The 18,592-nt window shown below is 44.5% G+C and overlaps 1 protein-coding gene across 6 annotated transcripts in view; it reads right to left on the minus strand.

Annotated features, from left to right (window-relative positions):
- Positions 1–18,592, minus strand: part of MYO7A (myosin VIIA) — a 97,945-nt gene that overhangs the window by 56,332 nt on the left and 23,021 nt on the right. For all 6 annotated transcript variants that reach the window (XM_054654307.2, XM_077174112.1, XM_077174115.1 and 3 more), the window contains exons 3-4: positions 2,051–2,164; positions 877–1,029 (exon numbers count right to left, since the gene is read on the minus strand). In XM_054654307.2, the coding sequence (XP_054510282.2) occupies positions 877–1,029; positions 2,051–2,164 (267 nt within the window). The remainder of the gene's footprint in view (positions 1–876; positions 1,030–2,050; positions 2,165–18,592) is intronic.

The raw sequence follows: 18,592 nt of genomic DNA on the forward strand, positions 1-18,592 counted from the left end.
GCAAACACATGTGCACTCTGAATTTCTGTCAGAAGAGTTTGCAGAAAACTACACAGCATAGAGAACACTGATAAAGTTAGCACAGAGACTTGAATGCTGACTCCTGTCCTGCTGGGGAGGTGGCCTTTGCGATGCTGTCACACAGAAGAGAGATGCAGCCCTCACTGGCTCCCTGTAAACCCCTCAATCTGTGAATGTCTGTTTGGATTGGCAAGGCTGCACTGGGTCCACTGGGCATGACATGACTGAGGTGACCTAAGGAAGGACACTGCTGTCCTCAGAGATCAACTGCCAAGATCCCAGGCAGCCCAGGGCTAATAAGCCATGAACACACACTGGAAAGGTTTTTTAGAGCTGTTCTGGAAGTTGCTTACTTCTTTATTCCCAGTTATTTCGTGCATGCCTCTCATCATCCTTTCTCCACCCCTTCCACCTCCAGCAATGGTTGTCTTCAGCCCATAGGGTTAAATAAATTAATAGTCCAGGGCAAAAGGGCAGAAGGGTCACATTCAGCACATAGTTTACACCTCTACAGAAGTTTTTTGCTTTAGGATGACTACAGTATGCTCATGGCCCGGGTTGAACTGGTTACTCTGTGTGCAGAAAGCTAATGCACATGCCCAAAACTTCTACAGGGGCAGGACAGCAAGGTGGTGTTGACTTTACCCATCACCTAACTCATGGGGTCTTTCACTGGGGCATCTAGAAGCTCTGCAATGTCCTCCAAAGTCAGAAGCCCTTCACCACCAGGGACAAGGTGAAGGTAGAAACCCAGATGCTCAGTTCAGTCAGGGCTCCCCCAACATGGGTTCTCCAGAGCTAAGGAGAGCAGGGGGTGGAGTGCAGAAGCAGAGGTGAGGTGGGGTGGACACTCACATAGATGAGGTGCTCCCGATAGCGAATCAGCAGGTTCCTGAGAATTCCTGCCTCGTTCAGGTCCCCCAGGCGGATCATGTCCTCCACTCCATGGATGGAGGTGGGGTGCATGGGTTTGATGTGGCTGGCATTCTGTGGGGAAATCCAGTGCTCCTGGGAAAAGAGCAAGGCCACAGAAAGGTAAGTCAAATGAGAGACCATTTGGATGAAAGACACAAACAGCCCACCCCAAAGAGAAGGATCAGACGGAAGGACATACACAAGAGATCATTGGCACATGTGCCACAGCTTCTATTCCTGGGGCAAGGCAGTGATGAATTTAAAAGATTTGTAACAGAAGAAGGAAAACATCTTTTTATTGGAGTTTTATTGGAGCAAGAAGAGACAGGAGACACAAGCCATCCTGGCAGGAGCCTCCTCCAGGGCAACATGGTCATCCAGAACATCAGGGAGTCTATAACAAATAGCACAGTTGTATCCCCCTTCACAGCTGCATTTTCACATCACTGGTTAACCCTCTCCCACAAAATACTGTTGAGCAGAAAGAGATGATTTAGAAAAGGAGAAGGGGATGGACAGGGCTGGCAAAGTCATACTTTTATTGGCAGTGTTATTTGGACTCAGCACTTCTAAGGGCTTCAAAAGCCACAGCATATTGCCCACAAGGACCTTGCCAAACCAAATCTCTATTACTCTTGAAGGGAGTGAGAGCATTTAGAATTACCTCAAGAAAAAAAGAAAAAAAAAGAAGCACAGAGAACACCTTGATACAGACCTTACTCTAAAATAGCCACCACTGCACAAAAACAGAGGTGGGAAATTGAAGGAGAACCAGTGTTTTGGCACATCAGGTATTGGTAGGAGGTCAGGAAGGACTGGATAACAACAGAGGAACCTCAGGTGTAGGTGGGTTTGCTAAAAAAACTACCTAAATGTATTTTGGGGGCTTCTGCTATCACTGTTCTCAAGAAGGTTCTCAATTTTGCACTCCCAGGACAGCCAAGAAAACAGGGACACAACATTGTCTTGTCTTTACAAATAGAAAACTACAGCACAGTTGATTCCCAAGGACATACAGGAAGGCCATAACAAAATTGATTATCATGGCCCTGGGACCCCTGGCCTAGCAAGGCCGTAGAGCTGAAGAAGGGACATCATAAGCCTTTTTACATACATTGCCTTCATCATCCACGACCTGGATCTGTCCGGAGTCACACAGCTTAACCACCGCTCCAATGGGAACGTCGAATTCCCGTCCGGTTTTGAGGTCCATCCACACATAATCCCCCTGGAACCAAAGACAGCAGTTACACTCAGTGCTGCAGGGAGTTCAGCATCCCTTGGGATACAAGCAGTTGACGTTTTGTAGCCAAGTCATTAGCACAAGTCAAATGACTTCCCTGGCAAACCACAAACCACCCCTTTCCACAGAGGCTCAGGACAGCAGATGCTTTGCATGTGGCACATGGGGATGTGGTTTAGTGGTGAACACACTGCTGGCTGGGTAAATGGTTGGACTCAAAGATCTTACAAATCTTTTCCAACCTTAATGATTCCATGAATCTGTGAAATCCCCTGCAAGGTGCCAGCAGCAGAGCATGGTCCACACAGCATATGGACCTAACTCTGTGCTGTCCCACTGCCCTAACTCTCTGCTTCTCAAGCTCATGATTGGTTGCTGGTCACAGAATGGTTATAGAACAGTGATCCAGGCAGAAAAACCTTCCCAGGTAGAGGTTTCCCTCTGTGTAATGTACAAACTTAGGAAGTCACATTTAGAAGATGGTTCTGAGCTCTGCTAAGCCTTATCTGGAGGGTTGTGGCACCTTTCTTCCTTGCAGAGAACCACTATCAAATATTCCTTGGAGACTGCTGAAAAGGGAATGACTAAAGATGGGTTAAGAACATAAACAGAGAGGCAGATATTTGCAGTTCTTCAGGAGTTCTCACAGCTACAGCAATGTGTAGGTGGCCTGTTTGTATTTAATACTTCTCAGTGGATTTTATCTGCTGTGAGCACTTTCACTTGAGTCCTGAAGCTGTGCAAAGTTTTAGCATCCATAATCCCAAAAGGCTGTGTCTTTTTACATGTTTCAAATGTTTTACCTCTTTCATTTCAGACCTCTGTGTTTTCATTTTGAAAGACACAGCATGCAGTTGACCCCTACCCATTCACTTCATGTCACTACTGATCCTATACACCTCTGTCAGTCCTGCTGGGCAGAGACTATCTGCTAATCAGCTCTGTGGATATTAAATTACTCAAATGCAAAAAAGCTTTTAAAGAAGCTGTTTTCCTCAATACAAAAGCAAACCCCAAAATAACTCCAAACTAAAGCCCCAAGCAGGACCCATGCTGGAACAAAGCAGAATTATTTCCCACCCTTTTTTGTAAGATGAAAGGGTATTAAAATGGGGAGCAATCTAGTTGTCAGGTGAGTTTTCATTCATGCACCTGAGATTAATGCTGTGGACTTGTAGCCCCAGCTAACACCACATTCTTGGGGACCAGCTCCACTTGCACCTATTAAGCATGATGCAAATGTGGTATCTACCTTTTGAAGTCCTGAAAAACTGCTGGGAGAGGGAGAAGGGAAAACTAGGATGTATCACTTTGCATGTGCTCTGATATAACCCCCTTCCTGAGTATCCACTATCAACCATTTCTGTGGACAGAGCATATTTATAAATTTGGTTTGGCCCAACAGCTGCTAAACAATGTTTGTCTCTGTGCTGGGCAGAGGCAACTGGAGATGTCACCATCCAAGTCATCCATTAAGACTTCCAAGAGACACAAACCTGTGAGTACCACCAGGATGTAAGGTTACACTCAGGGATCCACACGTGAAGAAACTACACACCAGGAATTCTGCCACCGTTCTGTGGCAGACTTTACCCTTGGCAGCTGCTTGCTAGGTTTCCACTAGGATATCAACAAAGTCAAACTGCTTTCATGGAGCTCAGGATCCAGTCCTCAGCTTGGGTTTTCATTTCCTCAGAGGGTTGTGCTACAGCTCTAAGTATCTTTATCCAGCTCATAAAAATATAGTATTAATACATTTTTCTCATTAACTGTTTTATCCTTACATGTCATAACTTAGTTAAAAAGGCAAAAAAAATCACAACTAATGAAAGCAGTGTCAGGAACAGATACATTATAAATCCAATTATATTAATATTTATTTTTTAGCTCCTTTGATCCAAGACTCTCAAAGCATTTCAGAACATTCAGCACTGTTATCCTCTCTGCATCACTGGGCAAATTCATGCACACGGTGGGTAACCTGATCAAGGTGTCAGCAAGAGATGAGCCACGTTGCTCAGTTCCTGCTCAGCAGAAAACCTTTCCAACACCTTAGCAGCTCTGTAAAAATTGCACTTGATCAAAAATACAAGAATTGTAATGCCGTTTTAAAAAAAAATCTCTAATATTGAATAGCTGTAAAAGCAGCCTGCTTCATATGGTGTATTACCACACAGCTGAGATAAAAGGCAGTCTGCTCTCCCCAAGGTAAATTGATACTCTGCTACCACTAAGACAACTTCTGTGCTTTGTCTGCCTAATGCACATAGTGCTCATCCCCTCAAACTGCTCTTTTTAAACCCATTAAAATGCAGTTCTTAATACTGGTGAAAAAAGTCTTATGGGATGGGCTAAGCTGGTAAGCTCAGGAAGGTCAAGGGAGTTATAAAATAACATCACTTATTAAGAGTGCCAACCCATTTCCTTTCCTGACTTCAATCAATTTCATATAAACCCCATGGAAGTGAGTTACATTCCTTCTGCTGAAGCAATCACCCTCGGATCAGCCCCAAACCCAGCAGATGTATTGGGGATTTCAGGGCAAATCAGGGTGATTCATGCATTTACCAGCTGTGGCTTGTAAGTTGCATAACCTGCCTCGTGCTCACACTGGTGCAGTTTATTTCCCAAAATACATGACAGAGTACTGGAGAAGTGAGAATGCCACCAGACCCTTTACAGTATCAACCTGGTCTGCCTCTTCCTCCTCAATGCAATCAGTGGCTTTTAATACCCTTCCAAACTAGAAAAATCTTCCAAATTGCTCTGGGGCAGACCCTCAGGACCTCACAAACAGGGCAGTGACAACCAAACCGTTTTGCAAGAGGAGGAAACACCACACAAGGATCCACACAATTCACGGAGAGGATCTTTAGGAGGAGCTTCCAAATGTGAAGAGCAAGAAGGTTGCACTGCAGGGGAGCAACAGTGCTTAGTGGGGGGGACAAAGGAGGAAGGTGAGAGAAGCTGGCGTAAGCAGTACAAGGATCCCATCAACAGCAAGACAGATTTCAAAGCAGTCTGAAAGTTTCCAGCCATGCTCAGGGCTTGGGACCCCCTCTCTTACCGCTAACATGGTCGTGGGCTTCAGGACCTGGTTGACATTGCGAAGCAGTGTCCATCTGCCCTGGTCTCTCTCCTGATCTTCCACCACCTCAGGGCATGGCTGCACGAAAACGACTTTCTTCTTCTTCAGCATCTCCAAAACTTTGCGGTGGTATTTGTCCCTCTCCCTGCTTTCTACGTGCACTCCACCATGAATGCCCGAATGCGGTGGCCGGTTTGCGCTAGCCCTGGGGCGCGACCATGCCTGCTGCTCACAGGACACCCTCTGACCTGATTCACAATATGGCTCTTGGTAAAGGTCTTCTCCTAGCAGGAAAATTTCCACGCACCAGCCATGGTCCTCCCCTGGCCAGCTGACATGCTCACTGTATGTGACCAGCCCTGTGGGAATCTCAAAGCAAACTGTACAACTCTGCTTCTCTTCACTTAAATTCTTCCAGTCTCTCCAGCAAGGGATGATACTCGGTCAAGAACCTGAAGGACACTGCAACTATCCGTTCAGGAAAAACAACTGCAGGATTAACAGGAAACTTCTTCATTTCCCCAGGACTCCTCTCCGTTACCTTCCTTTCTTAGTGAAATAACCGTCTGCCAGCTTGAGGACTTTCAGCACAGGAACACTCTGGGATACTTATTAATCCACAAATGCAGTCAGTCCCCATGCAACACATGGCATTTAATTAACCTAATACCTTTACATACCAAATTAACCAAAGCGCAGTGGGAACTCAAAACCAGAGGCCATCTGCATTTTCTTTAAACTGATCGCCTTGAGTAGATCCATAGCAACTGAATTTTAAATAATTGAGTGGAAGGTGTTCAGCGCAGCACAGCCTCCGTGCCTATAGGTGAGAGGAGAGCCTGTGCTGTGGATGAAAATGGGCTCAATACAAGGAGCACAGAGGTAATGAGGTTGCACAGACTCTACACCTGCCAGCTGCACAGACCCATTTCTGCAATCACTCCTTCTCTATAATGAGGACTGTTGGAGTAAGGACTAATCAGGACCACTGGCCAAACCAGAAGAGCACAAGGCATTTTACAGTCACCTTAGATTTGCTTTTTTCTTGTCCTGTATTAGATACACTTGAAATTTCTCATTTTCATCTAAGAAAGGCTTTTCTGGTCATTTGGAGAATTTCAGACCACTATAGCTTGGCCCCAGTTTCATCCATTACAATTTTGAGTCTAAAGCAGTGCCATTTATAGAGACCAGAGCAACTAGATAAAACAATGCAGCTGCTAAGACATTCTCATTTACCACTGTTTTAGTGCAAAGCTCTACTAATGCCTTGATTCCATGGGGTTTTGAATCCATTTGTCCAAGAAGAGCAGGGCATGGGGACATGGTTTACTGGTAGGACTGGCAGCGTAAGGTTAATGGTCGGATTCGATGACCTTAGAGGTCTTTTCCAACCTTAATGATTCTGTGATTTTATATGCAAAGGAAGGCTTCACAGGTACCCTTCATGGGACACAGTCTCCGATGACAACAGCAGATGATGGGTACATTAAACTCAGAACAAGCTAGTTCTGCTCAGCCATGAGCAGCAGTGACAACAGTGAGGGAGCCCTTGCCCAAAGGGCAGGCAACCTTGAAGGTTTAAGCTGTATTACAAAGCCCTGGAACAATAAGGTTTGTAATTCTTGTAGCTGTGCTGGGAAATTAAGGAAGATATCATGTCTCACAGGTAAGAAGCCAGGTGAAGATTAATTAGATGGATGCCCACCAAAGAAGCAAGTAAAAATGTACATGAGGCATGATAGTAATGCAGGGAGAAGGGGACAGAGTGAATGCAGCAATCCCAGGGGAGATGTCTACCTCCAGCACGACCTGAACACACAGCGCTGTAAATGACTGCAGCTCTGCTCCCCTAGAAAGTGGGAGATAGATGTCAATTTAAAGCTGAAAAACAATGAGAGGATCCATGTGGAAGGAAAGACTGATTAAATATGTATAAAGGGACCCATAGGACAGGATCATCGGATTTGAGTGGGGTCCTAAAGAGGCTCTTTATTCACCAGCATACCTCTTCTCACTGCTGTGCCACAGAAACTGGAGCAGTGTGGGAACAGCAGATCCAAGACAGCAGCTGGAGTATTTATCTCACCTTGCAGTGGAGCAGACAATACCATCATTGCTCATACCCTGTACCATATTTCTGAGGCTGTGTATCCCAGTGTGCTGACAAAGAGCAAGCTAAGGCGCAGAGGACTGCAATGATTTGCCCTAGGTTATCCTTGGAATAGGATCCAAAGGACAGATGGGACCCTAGAGGGCTGAATCCTGCCTCTGCAGTCCTATTATATGAGTGTGCTTATTTTTCTCCTGGCACTGGGGTTACTGAAGATCTGTAATTTCACACATCACCACTATATTTTTTGCACTGTTCCTCTGCTAGCAGCAGATTTTCTGGGGACACTTAGGCAGAGTCACACGTGTCAGGCAGAGACACCTGGCATTTGCAGTGAGGTCTGCCTGAATGACCCGAGCGTGCTGCCTCCTGGAAATGGGAAACCCCAGTCCTTGGAAGGGATGATCCAGCTTGGAAACCAGCCTCTCTTCTCCATGCATCAAGAGGCAGAGCAACAGCACTAAGCCTCCTATCAGCCTGCTTTCTCTGAGGGGATGTGCTATGCCTTATGTGGGAAACAAATAAACGCACTTAGTACAATAAGGGGAGGGCCACGGTGGAGGAAAATAAACCTTTAGCTGGCTGGCAGCCTGTCAGCAATGCCATCCGGTTTAGATTACAGCTCCCCAGGGTAACATTAGACCCTTCCCTGCAGAGACAGAAGTATGAGCCAGAAGAGTCATGCTGGACCCTGCTCTGATGATTTACTACACCTCTGCAGCAGCAGGCACAGCTGAGATCAAGGTCCTGCTGTGACACGCTTTGTGCATATTCAAAGTAAGGGGTAAATGTTTATCCTAAAGAATTGATGTGACACAGGCAATAAGTTCATGCTGCTGCTGAAGCCTGAGCTCCCATTAAGTGCTATTGCAGTAGCATGTACCTTACTGCTGGAGAAAGAAGGGAAATTTCACCTACAGGAAGCACCCTCACAGCAGGTGAAACGCCTAATTTAATGAAAGCTTGGGTTTCTTTGTCCCAGACTGTTTTTCAGTCCCAAAGAAAATGCATCAGACACTAACAGGGTGGAAGAAGTGTTCTTGAATCAATTATTTTGCAGCTAGCACTGAAAAGCTAACTTATTCAGTGACAAAAGGTCAGGTACAACTCAACTAACCCAGTGTTCACCTCTCAGCAAGACATCCAGACCTTTGCGAGATGATCATCCCTTTCAAACAAAATATCCTAGCCTAGCCTAGCTTATACTACATTCAATGGGGGAAAAAAGAGGCACTTCTATGATCACCAAAGCAGGTAATTCAACTTGGTCAGATGATGCTGACCTAAAGGAGCATGTGAAGAGGACAGTTTGGAGCTACAAAACCACAGTACATGTGTCCAAGGCTAGCTAAGGTGGATATGGAAAAATCAGTGGTTAGCAGAGGCTGTTTATGGACTCAGGCCAACAGTTACTCCCTGCAGCTCTAAAACTTGCTTTTCTAAAATAAGAAAGATGATACCCTGCAGAATGACTGTTGATGCACTGTGTGGGCCAAATATTATCTGTGGGCCGTACCTCTGACTACTGACATAAATCAACCTGTTTGTGCATTTGTGCAGTTGTTTGTTGGTTTTTTTCTTATGGAAACAGATACAATCACATATCCAGGTTTCCAGAGCTGAGTCCTCTACTCCCTTCCTGCTCATCTTTGAAGAAAAATATCCTTAGTGCACATGACACCAGTGCAAACCCCAAATCCAAATTTCAGTGTGATTTAAAGAGCAGACTGAAATCCAAATGTACTGGTGCACTGTAGCTGATTATGCCAGTTAGGACATGCAGCAGTCACCTGAAGCCTTCAGGCAGTAGAATGGCTGTGCTCTACTAAAACCACCTATCATCACCTCTAGATATCACCTGTCTGATTCAGTTCAGCTCTCAATTACACAGGTGTGCCCTGCTCAGTTTAATGGAGCTCCTCCTGGATTCACAGCTGCGTGACCCAAGGGGAGACCCAGGACTGCTCATTGCTATTCTTTGCACTCTTCTTTAGTTGTGCATTTGCCACTATCATCAGGAAGAGGTAGAAAAGAGAGAAAAAGCTTGCATTTCTGCTTGATAACAAATGATAATGCAGAGAAGCACACATGCTGGTAACTGGTAATGCTAATAATATTCCTGTTTCAAAGAAGATTCCATTCACAATTTCTTGTAGCACATCAGGCCCCAGCTGTCAGCCAAGGTAATGAGCTACACACAAAGGCTTCCTGAAGCAAGGGGAGAGATACAAGAGGAGTTGTTAAATAATTCAATAATTGATGCACTGCTTACTCACCCTGTAACTCCAATACTGACAGGAGTGAAAAAAACCACCCACAAATGTGGCACTCATACCAACATTTCCCCATTTGGTGTTGAGGGATAGTCAAAGGCTCTGGGAGCAAAAATTATAGATTTAGTCGGATTTACCAGGGTGCAACCTAGTGTGGTGTAATGAGGCTCAGCTCCCAGTGATGCTTGACCTCTTCCCTGGCTTTTGGCAAGGAGCTTGTTGTTGACTGTTTGGGACCTCTTGGCTCAGGAGAGGAGTTTAAGTATGCAGACAAACATGGAGATAGAAGATTTAATCCTCGACTCTTACGGCATTACAGCCACGGGTGAAGTGGAGAATCCGGCAATCCGTTGATGCTACAAGCAGATTAGGCTGTCCTCGGGTGTCACCCACCCAAAAGCCGTGCCAGAGCCCTGCCTATCAGGTCTCATACAAAAAGCTGATGGATGCTGCTTGGGATGTGATTGAAAAATCTGCTAAGATGCAGAAGTGGAACAGGAAATGAAGACTGAGCCTTTTAGCCTCATGACTGGGTCCTGTCCTAAATGCAAATGGATAAAATCCAAATGAAGACAACAGAGCAATCATAAGAAGTCCAAATCTGGAAAACCAGATTGAGGGAAAATAAGAACAGGAGGAATCAGAAGGGGAGCACTTTAGGATGGTAGCACATAGTTCAGTACTGTTTGACCATGACATATTCCTTCAGGTCCTAGGAGTAAGAGGTTGCTGGGTACCACTCTGGGAACTTTCAGATCCACCCTAAACCTGCAAGGAACAGTCAACCCATACCCCCAGAGAACCAAGGGTGCAGCTGACTCTTTCTTTAGTTTGCAATAGCTGTCATGATCAAAACTCCTTGCCCTTACCCATCCAGAACGAAATACTTTGGATATTTTTCTTTATGTTTTCTGTAAGTTTTAGGAAGATGGTACTAAGGGAATGTCATCTCCTTCTCTAAGCATAGTTTGGGAGGGGTTCCAACAGGTCCCTAAGGTGGGATGATACCACTCAGCTATCTGTTCCCATCCCTGTGATGGTACCAAGCCCTGTAGTGCAGTAAATACACCTTAAGGATGAGATGCCACCAGAGGGTCCAGCTCGAGGAGTGCACCCATGGGAACCTTGTGAGGTTCAACAAGGCTGAGAGCAAGGTCCTGCACCCAGGCCAGGGGATAAAGGGATTGAGAGCAACACTGAGAGGACAGGATGGATGAGAAACTGGACATGCCCCAACAATGTGCACTGGCAGCCCAGAATTCCAACTGCATCCTGGGCTGCATCCCCAGCAGCGTGGCCAGCAGGCCAAGGAAGGGGGTTCTTTCCCCTCACCTCCATTCTGGTAAAACCCCACCTACTCTGGGGCCCCCAACATAAGAAGGACAGGGACCTGTTGGAGTGAGAACAGAGGAGGCCTGACAATGCTGAAAAGGCTGGAAAACCTCTGCTATGGAGACAAACTGAGAGAGTTGGGATGTTCAGTCTGCAGAAGAGAAGGTTCCAGGAAGACCTTAGAGCCTCTACATTACCTAAAGAAGATCCAAGAGGAAGCTGGAAAGGGACTTTTGACAAGGACATGTAGTCATATGACAAGGGGGAATGGCTTCAAGTTGAAGTAGGGTTGATTTAGGCTACAAGAAAGCTGGGGACAAACTTTTTAGCAGGAAAAGGGGGTAATGGTTTTAAACTAAAAGAAGAGAGATTTATATTAGATGTTAGGAAGAAGTTAATTTACATTGAGGGTGGTGAAACACTGGTACAGATTGCCCAGAAAGGTGGTGGATGGTCCACCCCTGGAAGTTTTCAAGATCAGGTTGGACAGCACTTTGTGCCACTTGATCCAGTTGAAGATGTGTGTGCTTGTTGCAGAGGCTCTGGACTAGATCAGCCTTAAAGAATCTGTGATTTTTCCTTGGATTTGATCCCCAGTGGACCAGCTCCAGGCATTAACCCAGCAGCAATATTTTCAAGTGTTTCTGCAAAGTGTTTTGCTGGTTTAGTCCCTAACTCTCCAGGCAAAAAGCAAAGCCCCTGTGCAGGAGCTGAGAGAGCAGCAAGAACACAGCGCTGGCAGCATGGCAGGGGAGTGGAGCTGCTGCCTGTGAGGTATCTGCTGTGGCAGCACTGAGCAGAGCTGATGGATGCTCTGCCACACTCAGAGATGAGCTTTATTCCCTGGATGAAGGTAGAGAACTGTTTGATTTGATTCATGAAAGCAGAATCCCAGCTGATGAGCATGAGAGCTGCAGAACTGTGTAACAGATGGAGGTAAATAGGTATGTCTACAAAACATTTTTCTGCCTCTGAGGCATACAGCCTTTTCAAGATCACAATGATTCATAGAAAGGATAGTTTGAATTACATTGTACAGTACTGATTAAGGGGGAAAATAATAAAAAAAGAAGATGATACACAGAAATGTAAATTGGAAAGGATATTTCTAATCCTGGCTCTTGCAGACTGTTCAAAGAAGCCTAAAAACAACCACATGAATTTAATTGTTTTGGCTGATTTTATTCCTTTGGAAACAAAGAATATTTTTCCACCATCTGTGATAAAAATATCTTTTACTTTTCACACACAACCTGTCAAATTGTGTTTCAGAGTTTTAGCTTTATCTTGCATGCTGGGGGAAGATGCTTTCTGCTTAATTTCTTTACTTCAGGCTCTCCTTTGCTCCTCCCTGCATTTTCACCACCTCACTGAGACCTAGTCTGCAATTAGTTCTTGTGTACTACATAGATGTGGGACTTTTGTAAACTGCACAGCAATTCCTGCTTGAACAAAGATGCAGACTTAGTACAAATAAGTGCTTAATCGTACTGCAAATATATTATTTTCCTTTCCTATATAGTAGTAGTCCATACTTATGTAAATGCAATTTTCCTAGCAGAAATGTGTCTGTGCTAAGGGTCTGAATTAGCCAAAGTCATACTGATCTGTCTAGACAAACCCTACTACTTAAATATAATATCTAATATTAGGAAATATTCCTTCATTGCCACACCAGATCTGAGCAGATCTGCCCTTTCTGCACACCATCTATGCTTACCCACTGAGGGTTGTGATGATTACTGAGGAGACTGAGGGCTTCTGGAGGGAGGTTAGTTTGCAGCTCAGAGAGCAGCATCCTGAGGGAGTTTTTGATCTGACTGCAGAAAGGAGAAGCTGACTACTCCAGGGATGTGTTTGAAAAGCATCCCTGAGAAGAATGGAGGTCAGGAGAAAGCATAACTGAAAACAAACAAACCCTGCTTGACATGCTTGTGATGCAATTCAAAACATCTCAGTATTGCTCTTTGTTCCTTGGATGCCAGCTACAAAGGAGCAGAGATGCTGCAATACAAGTAGCATCCTTTCAAAAGGAGAAAAGACACTCAAAGATGTAAAAAAACTCGGTTTAAATCAGGAAAAAATTCTTGACAGTGAGGGTGGTGAGGCACTGGAAGAGGTTGCTCAGTGAAGGTGTGGCAGACCCAAACCCAGGAGTGTTGAAGGCCAGGTTGGGTGGGGCTTTGAGCAGCCTGATCCTGTGGAAGGTGTCCCTGTCCATTGCAGGGGATTGTAATGAGATGATCTTTGGGGTTCCTTCCAAGCCAAACCATTCTATGATACTATGATTCTATGAAAAAGTCTTGAAAACATGAAGCACATGGTTCTTTTTTCATAATAAAATAGAAAACAAAAGAATTCTGCGAGTACCTACCAGAACCCACAAAAATTTGTATTTCATTGCTTGCTGTATGGTTCTGAAGACCCCAGAGTTGCCTCATAGAAGATCACCTTGAAAAGGAAACTCAGAGCAATTTGCTAATTGCAACCACTTGCCTGGATTCTTCAATCCCTCTGCCTACAGTATTGGAAAAACGAACCAAAGTGCTGGTGTTGGGCCCCTCTGAAGGAGGAGGTGGACCAGCCGCAGAACTGCACAGAACAATACCAGCCCCATCTGCTGTAACTCTCTGGAATTACCAAATGCACCAGGAGACTTGTTTCTGATGATTTCTCCATGGGTTTTAATTAAACTTTGATGCTAATAGTATATGAAATTCCAGAAGGCTCTCGAATAATGGAGAGACCACAGAGGACAACCTGGCTCATTAAGGGTCTGAAGGGACCAGTTGGCAAGTTCAGCTAGACAAACCCTAGAGGCTGCAAACAGAGGTGGAGTTGAGTTTTTAGGCTAGCACAAGATGATAGAGATTGAGACAACCATCACTGGTCACATCACACCTGCAGTTGCCAGACCCAGCTGAGACAGTCGACTTGTTGGATCAGGACACACACAGGTGTGCACTGTGGATGCCTTCAAACTGTGATCTTGGAACAGCTCTACAGCTAATGGTTTAGAGCTTGTTGGGCACACACTGAAGAGACCTTGCCTTCAGAAAGTGACCATCAACCAGACATCAGTCCCTTTTACACACATGAACCCAGAAACCTGTTTCAAAATCCAAGTCTGGCCAAATAATCCCAGCCACTGCAAACAAAGCAATAGTTATAGCTTGGAAAATGAAGTTGGACCTATGTCTTACATGAAGTTTTTAAGGAATGGTGGCTGGTAAGATTGCCAGTTGGATAAGACTTTCATACAGGCATCCTGAACTCTAGCAGCTGTAAAATTGAAACCACAAAAGAAGTAAGCTCAGCATTTTGGCTCAGCAAATAATTCCTGTAGTTTTGGTAGTTCTTCTATTCCTCGTGGCTATGTTATTACATGGACAGTTCATTCTGCATGTGCTGCACAAGGGGGATATGGCCTCCAAAACCCATTTTGAGAAAGGTTTCATTACAAATAAGTTTTGTTAAATGTTACTCCTGGAACCAAAGTTTGGTTTGGCTAGGGGCTTTTCAGGGAGCCTAGCATGGCATAGAGGCTTGTTCAGAAACTGGCAACTAATGGGTACTCATGTGCATACCCAAATCATGTGAAGAGAAATTAATTCATGTGAGTAATACTCATCAGTTTTATACTTGCTTTGAGAAACTCAGTAATTGCAATACAGCTTTAATTTTGAGGCTGCCAAGAGTATTATCATATAGACATATTAATTAAGCCTATGTTTCAGGAATTAGCTGACAATATCAGCATGGAAATATGGTTAATGCCCCCACTGCATTTTGCTGGAGGCAAATGTTGTTTCATTTCCAGCATCTATGCTATTGGAAAGACTTCCTGTTGGTCTCACACCTAATCTAGCAATTTTATGGGGTAAAGAGGCAGTAAAATGCCCTCACAAAGTGATTTGTAGATCATGAAAATGCAGTGTGTGACCTTAAGAGTCATTTGCCAGCAATGGTGCTGACAATAAAACGCCTGGCTGGGTGGTAGGGGATGCACATAAATTGCTCACATTGCATTTGCACGGGCTGCACAAAAGGCCCCTGAGTCATGGTGGGCAAATCACTGTCCCACACAGGTGTTCTTCCTAACCTTAAAACCAAGCATCATTTGGTTCTTTCCTCAGCACGCAGGATAAGCCAACCTCTTCTTCTCCTGAGCTCTGCTGAAGTGGCTCTGAGGACAGGATGGAGGACATCTGCTTTTTGGTAGAAGAGCTGGGAGGGAGCAATACTACCAGGATGCAAGTGGCATTGCTTCAGGCAGGACAGGCAAATGGGTATGCCAGGTTAAGGCACACCAAAGGACCATCTATGGAACCATCTTGCTTTCTCCAGTGGCCCATGAGGTTTCCTAGGGCAGAGCGGGACAGGTTGGATGAGATACTTCTTTAAAATACTCTTCTGGTCCAAAATAAAGGGGATATCAAACTCAGGGGTGGGAAGGCTCAGAAAATGGCCATGGAGGTGGATGAGAAGTAAGGACATTGTACAAGTGCTTGGAAGGGAGATGCACCAGGGACTGCTAACTAAGTAAGTCACATCAGGCTTGGGAACTAACCAAGCTGAAAAGACAGAGGTGAAGGCCAGGAAATTAGCTGAAGGCTAGGAAAATATTTTGGGGAAATAACAGTGTATGCTTACTAGTCCCTTGGTGTTCAGCTACAGTCATTTTGGATACAGAATGCCAAGTGGGACAGACCTGGGTCTGAACAAATCTGAACATTTGATATATATTCCCAACTTCAGCCCACTCTAACTCTTTTAAGAATTTTATAATTGTTTCTGTTCAGGAACAGAAGTTCTTATAATTTACAGCTGGTGAAGTTTTCGCCTTTCACAAAAATTGCCTTTAGGAGGATGAAATCCTTGTAAACTTTTAAGACTGACCTTTGCCCAGTGCAAGAAAGCAGTTGGTTTCCTTTGCCAAAGTCACCTCCCTTGTGCCACCTCCCAGACAGGGCTGATTTGTGAAGCAGAAAAGAAAAGGACTGATCCACCATCATATCACCTTCCCATGTTTGTAAAACTTATCCATGTGGGTATGGCCAACAGGGAAAGGACAATTCCCTTACATTGCAACACAGATGCACAACCCCTGCACAGGCTGGGCAGTACTGCTGACCACTAGAGCAATATCTGTAAATATATCCAGGAGCAGCAAAATGGAAATGCTAAAATATCAGAATACAAATTCCTAAATCCCAGTCCACACTTACTCATCTCATTCCTCCATTGTCAAAAGCTCCAGCAGAAGTATCTAAAGTGGCAGCTGGCTCACTGGCCTGTCTCAGATTATTTCCCTCCCACTACTGAATTTTCTTTGTTCTTCAATAGATTTTGAATTATTTTTCAGAAGTCTCCTTATATGAATTCAAGCAAACATCTAAATTATCTTACTATTTTGGCTATATTTATGAACCAACCAAAATAGATTTACTCTTCAAAAATTCTCACTATAAATTTTCCTTAGAGATTACAATTTCACCAAAACCTGTAATGCAACAGGAAAAACAAAGCCTTTAGGGAAAACACTTGCATTTCGCTAAAGTCTGACATGGAGAGTATAATTTTGATGTTCCTATTGGAATTCCGTCTCCAAATTCAGCTTTTAATTTCAATGGAACTATTTTATTTATTGACCAGGAAATGACATCCTGACAGATATTCTCTATACCCCCATCTCAACTTTCTCCCAAGAAAGAAACGCCATATTTCGATTTGTGCTATTTGAAAAGGCCTGTTATTGCTTTTTCTCCCCTGGGCCGCAGGAGATGTGCTCAGCCTCTTGAACCTGATTGCAAAAGCCAGAACTGAGTGGGTTTCTTTAGGAAAATTGCTGTCAAGTCTACTCTGTGCTAGCAAATGATGCTGTGTCTTGAAAAGGGAATGAATTTTACACCATAAGAGCCAAATCCTTCAGTGGTGTACATCAGAGTAATTCCACAGAAGTGTCTGTAACCCCAAATCCACGAAATGTTGAGGGTTCCCTTTTTAATTCCTTGCTGTCAAATGTTTTCCAATCTTGCAAGAGGAATTTGATGAAGAGGAAGGTTGCCTCGAACAGGGAGAGACACCAGCCTGCTACACAGCCTTTTGTACAGGAGAAGACAGCAAGCATGGTCCCACTGAGGATGTCACATCACAAACACTCCTTACAGCAGACATGTCTCCTTAAATGTCTACCTTTTACTCAAATCCCTCCAATTGTCAGTCCCTATATATCCCACCTGAGAACCGACCTGAGTAAAAAGAACTGTAAAAAAAAAATCATAACTTACATAAAAGATTTTTAAAAGTACATGTGAATGATATGATTTTTGTGACATTATGGACAAGATTGTCCAGATAACAGCTGTCTCACTCATCTGGGACAGAGTGGAGGGCAGACAGAGGCAGGTGGGTATGAGGGCAGGGGGATGGGATGGGAGGGGATGGGATGGGATGGGATGGGATGGGATGGGATGGGATGGGATGGGATGGGATGGGATGGGACATCCCATCCTTTGCTCTGCTGCTTTCACAGCTGGGATGAAGATGCTTCCTCCCATTAAGAACAGTAATCAGAGGCTCCACAGCTGGATGACCAAGGGAAATCAAAACTTGTGTTGACCCTTAGCAGCAGGATAAGATGTAGACTGGATGAGAGGGAAGGATTTTTGATCTCCCTCCCCAAACCTCATTCCTGAAAAAAGGGATTTCTGATCTCCCTCCCCAAACCTCACTCCTGAAAAAAGGTACTGCCAGTTGGTGCAGTATGGCCAGGTGAGGTCCAAGATTCAAAACAGGATTTTTTTTTTTACAGAAAACATATAAATACAGTGAGAATTCTTCAGGGTCAGGTTATAGAATCATTTAGGTTGGACAGGACCCTTAAGATCATCAACTCCAATCGTTAACCTTACAGTCTAAACCACGTTCCCATCATCCCAGTGGGGGGATGATGACCCCACCACTGTCCTAGGCAGCCTATTCCAGTGCTTATGGTGAGGGAATTTTTTCCTAATATCCAGTCTCCAGTCCCCTGGTACAACTTGAGGCTATGATGTGTTGGAGGGTTTAAGAGAAAGGCACAGTTTAAGGAGCTGAATTCCTCTCTTCTTGCTCCAGATGACAGGTCTCAGCAAGTTAAATGCATCTTTGAGGACTTTGACAATCATGGAGAAGTTACCATCAAGTAAGACAAGATGATATATGAGCTATTCTGCAAGAGCTTTCCCTGGGGAAACATGCGGCCCCAAGACTGGGTCAAGGTAAAATTTATTATTGAGTACTTTGAAGTTTCCTATACCCTCAAATGAATGTCCCATTGGCTGGGTATTTTGTTACTGCCTCTTAAAAAAGCAATACTAAACTCAGCTGCACGTACAATAACTCTCACTCCAAGCCTTCTCTGTATAATTCAAATAGATGAAGGTTTCAGTGCATACACTTCAGGGAAGCTGGATCCTGGGGGTTTGCCTGAGGAATCAAGAAGTGGGAATGAGTGCCTTTCAGACAGGCTCTCTCAGAAGGTATCTCCATGCCAGGGCTGAGATTGCTTGCTCTACCTTTATTTGACATCACACAATTTATATTCCACAGCCATAGCGCCGCAA

The sequence above is a fragment of the Agelaius phoeniceus genome, chromosome 2 (assembly GCF_051311805.1).
Source record: "Agelaius phoeniceus isolate bAgePho1 chromosome 2, bAgePho1.hap1, whole genome shotgun sequence".
NCBI classification, from domain to species: domain Eukaryota; kingdom Metazoa; phylum Chordata; class Aves; order Passeriformes; family Icteridae; genus Agelaius; species Agelaius phoeniceus.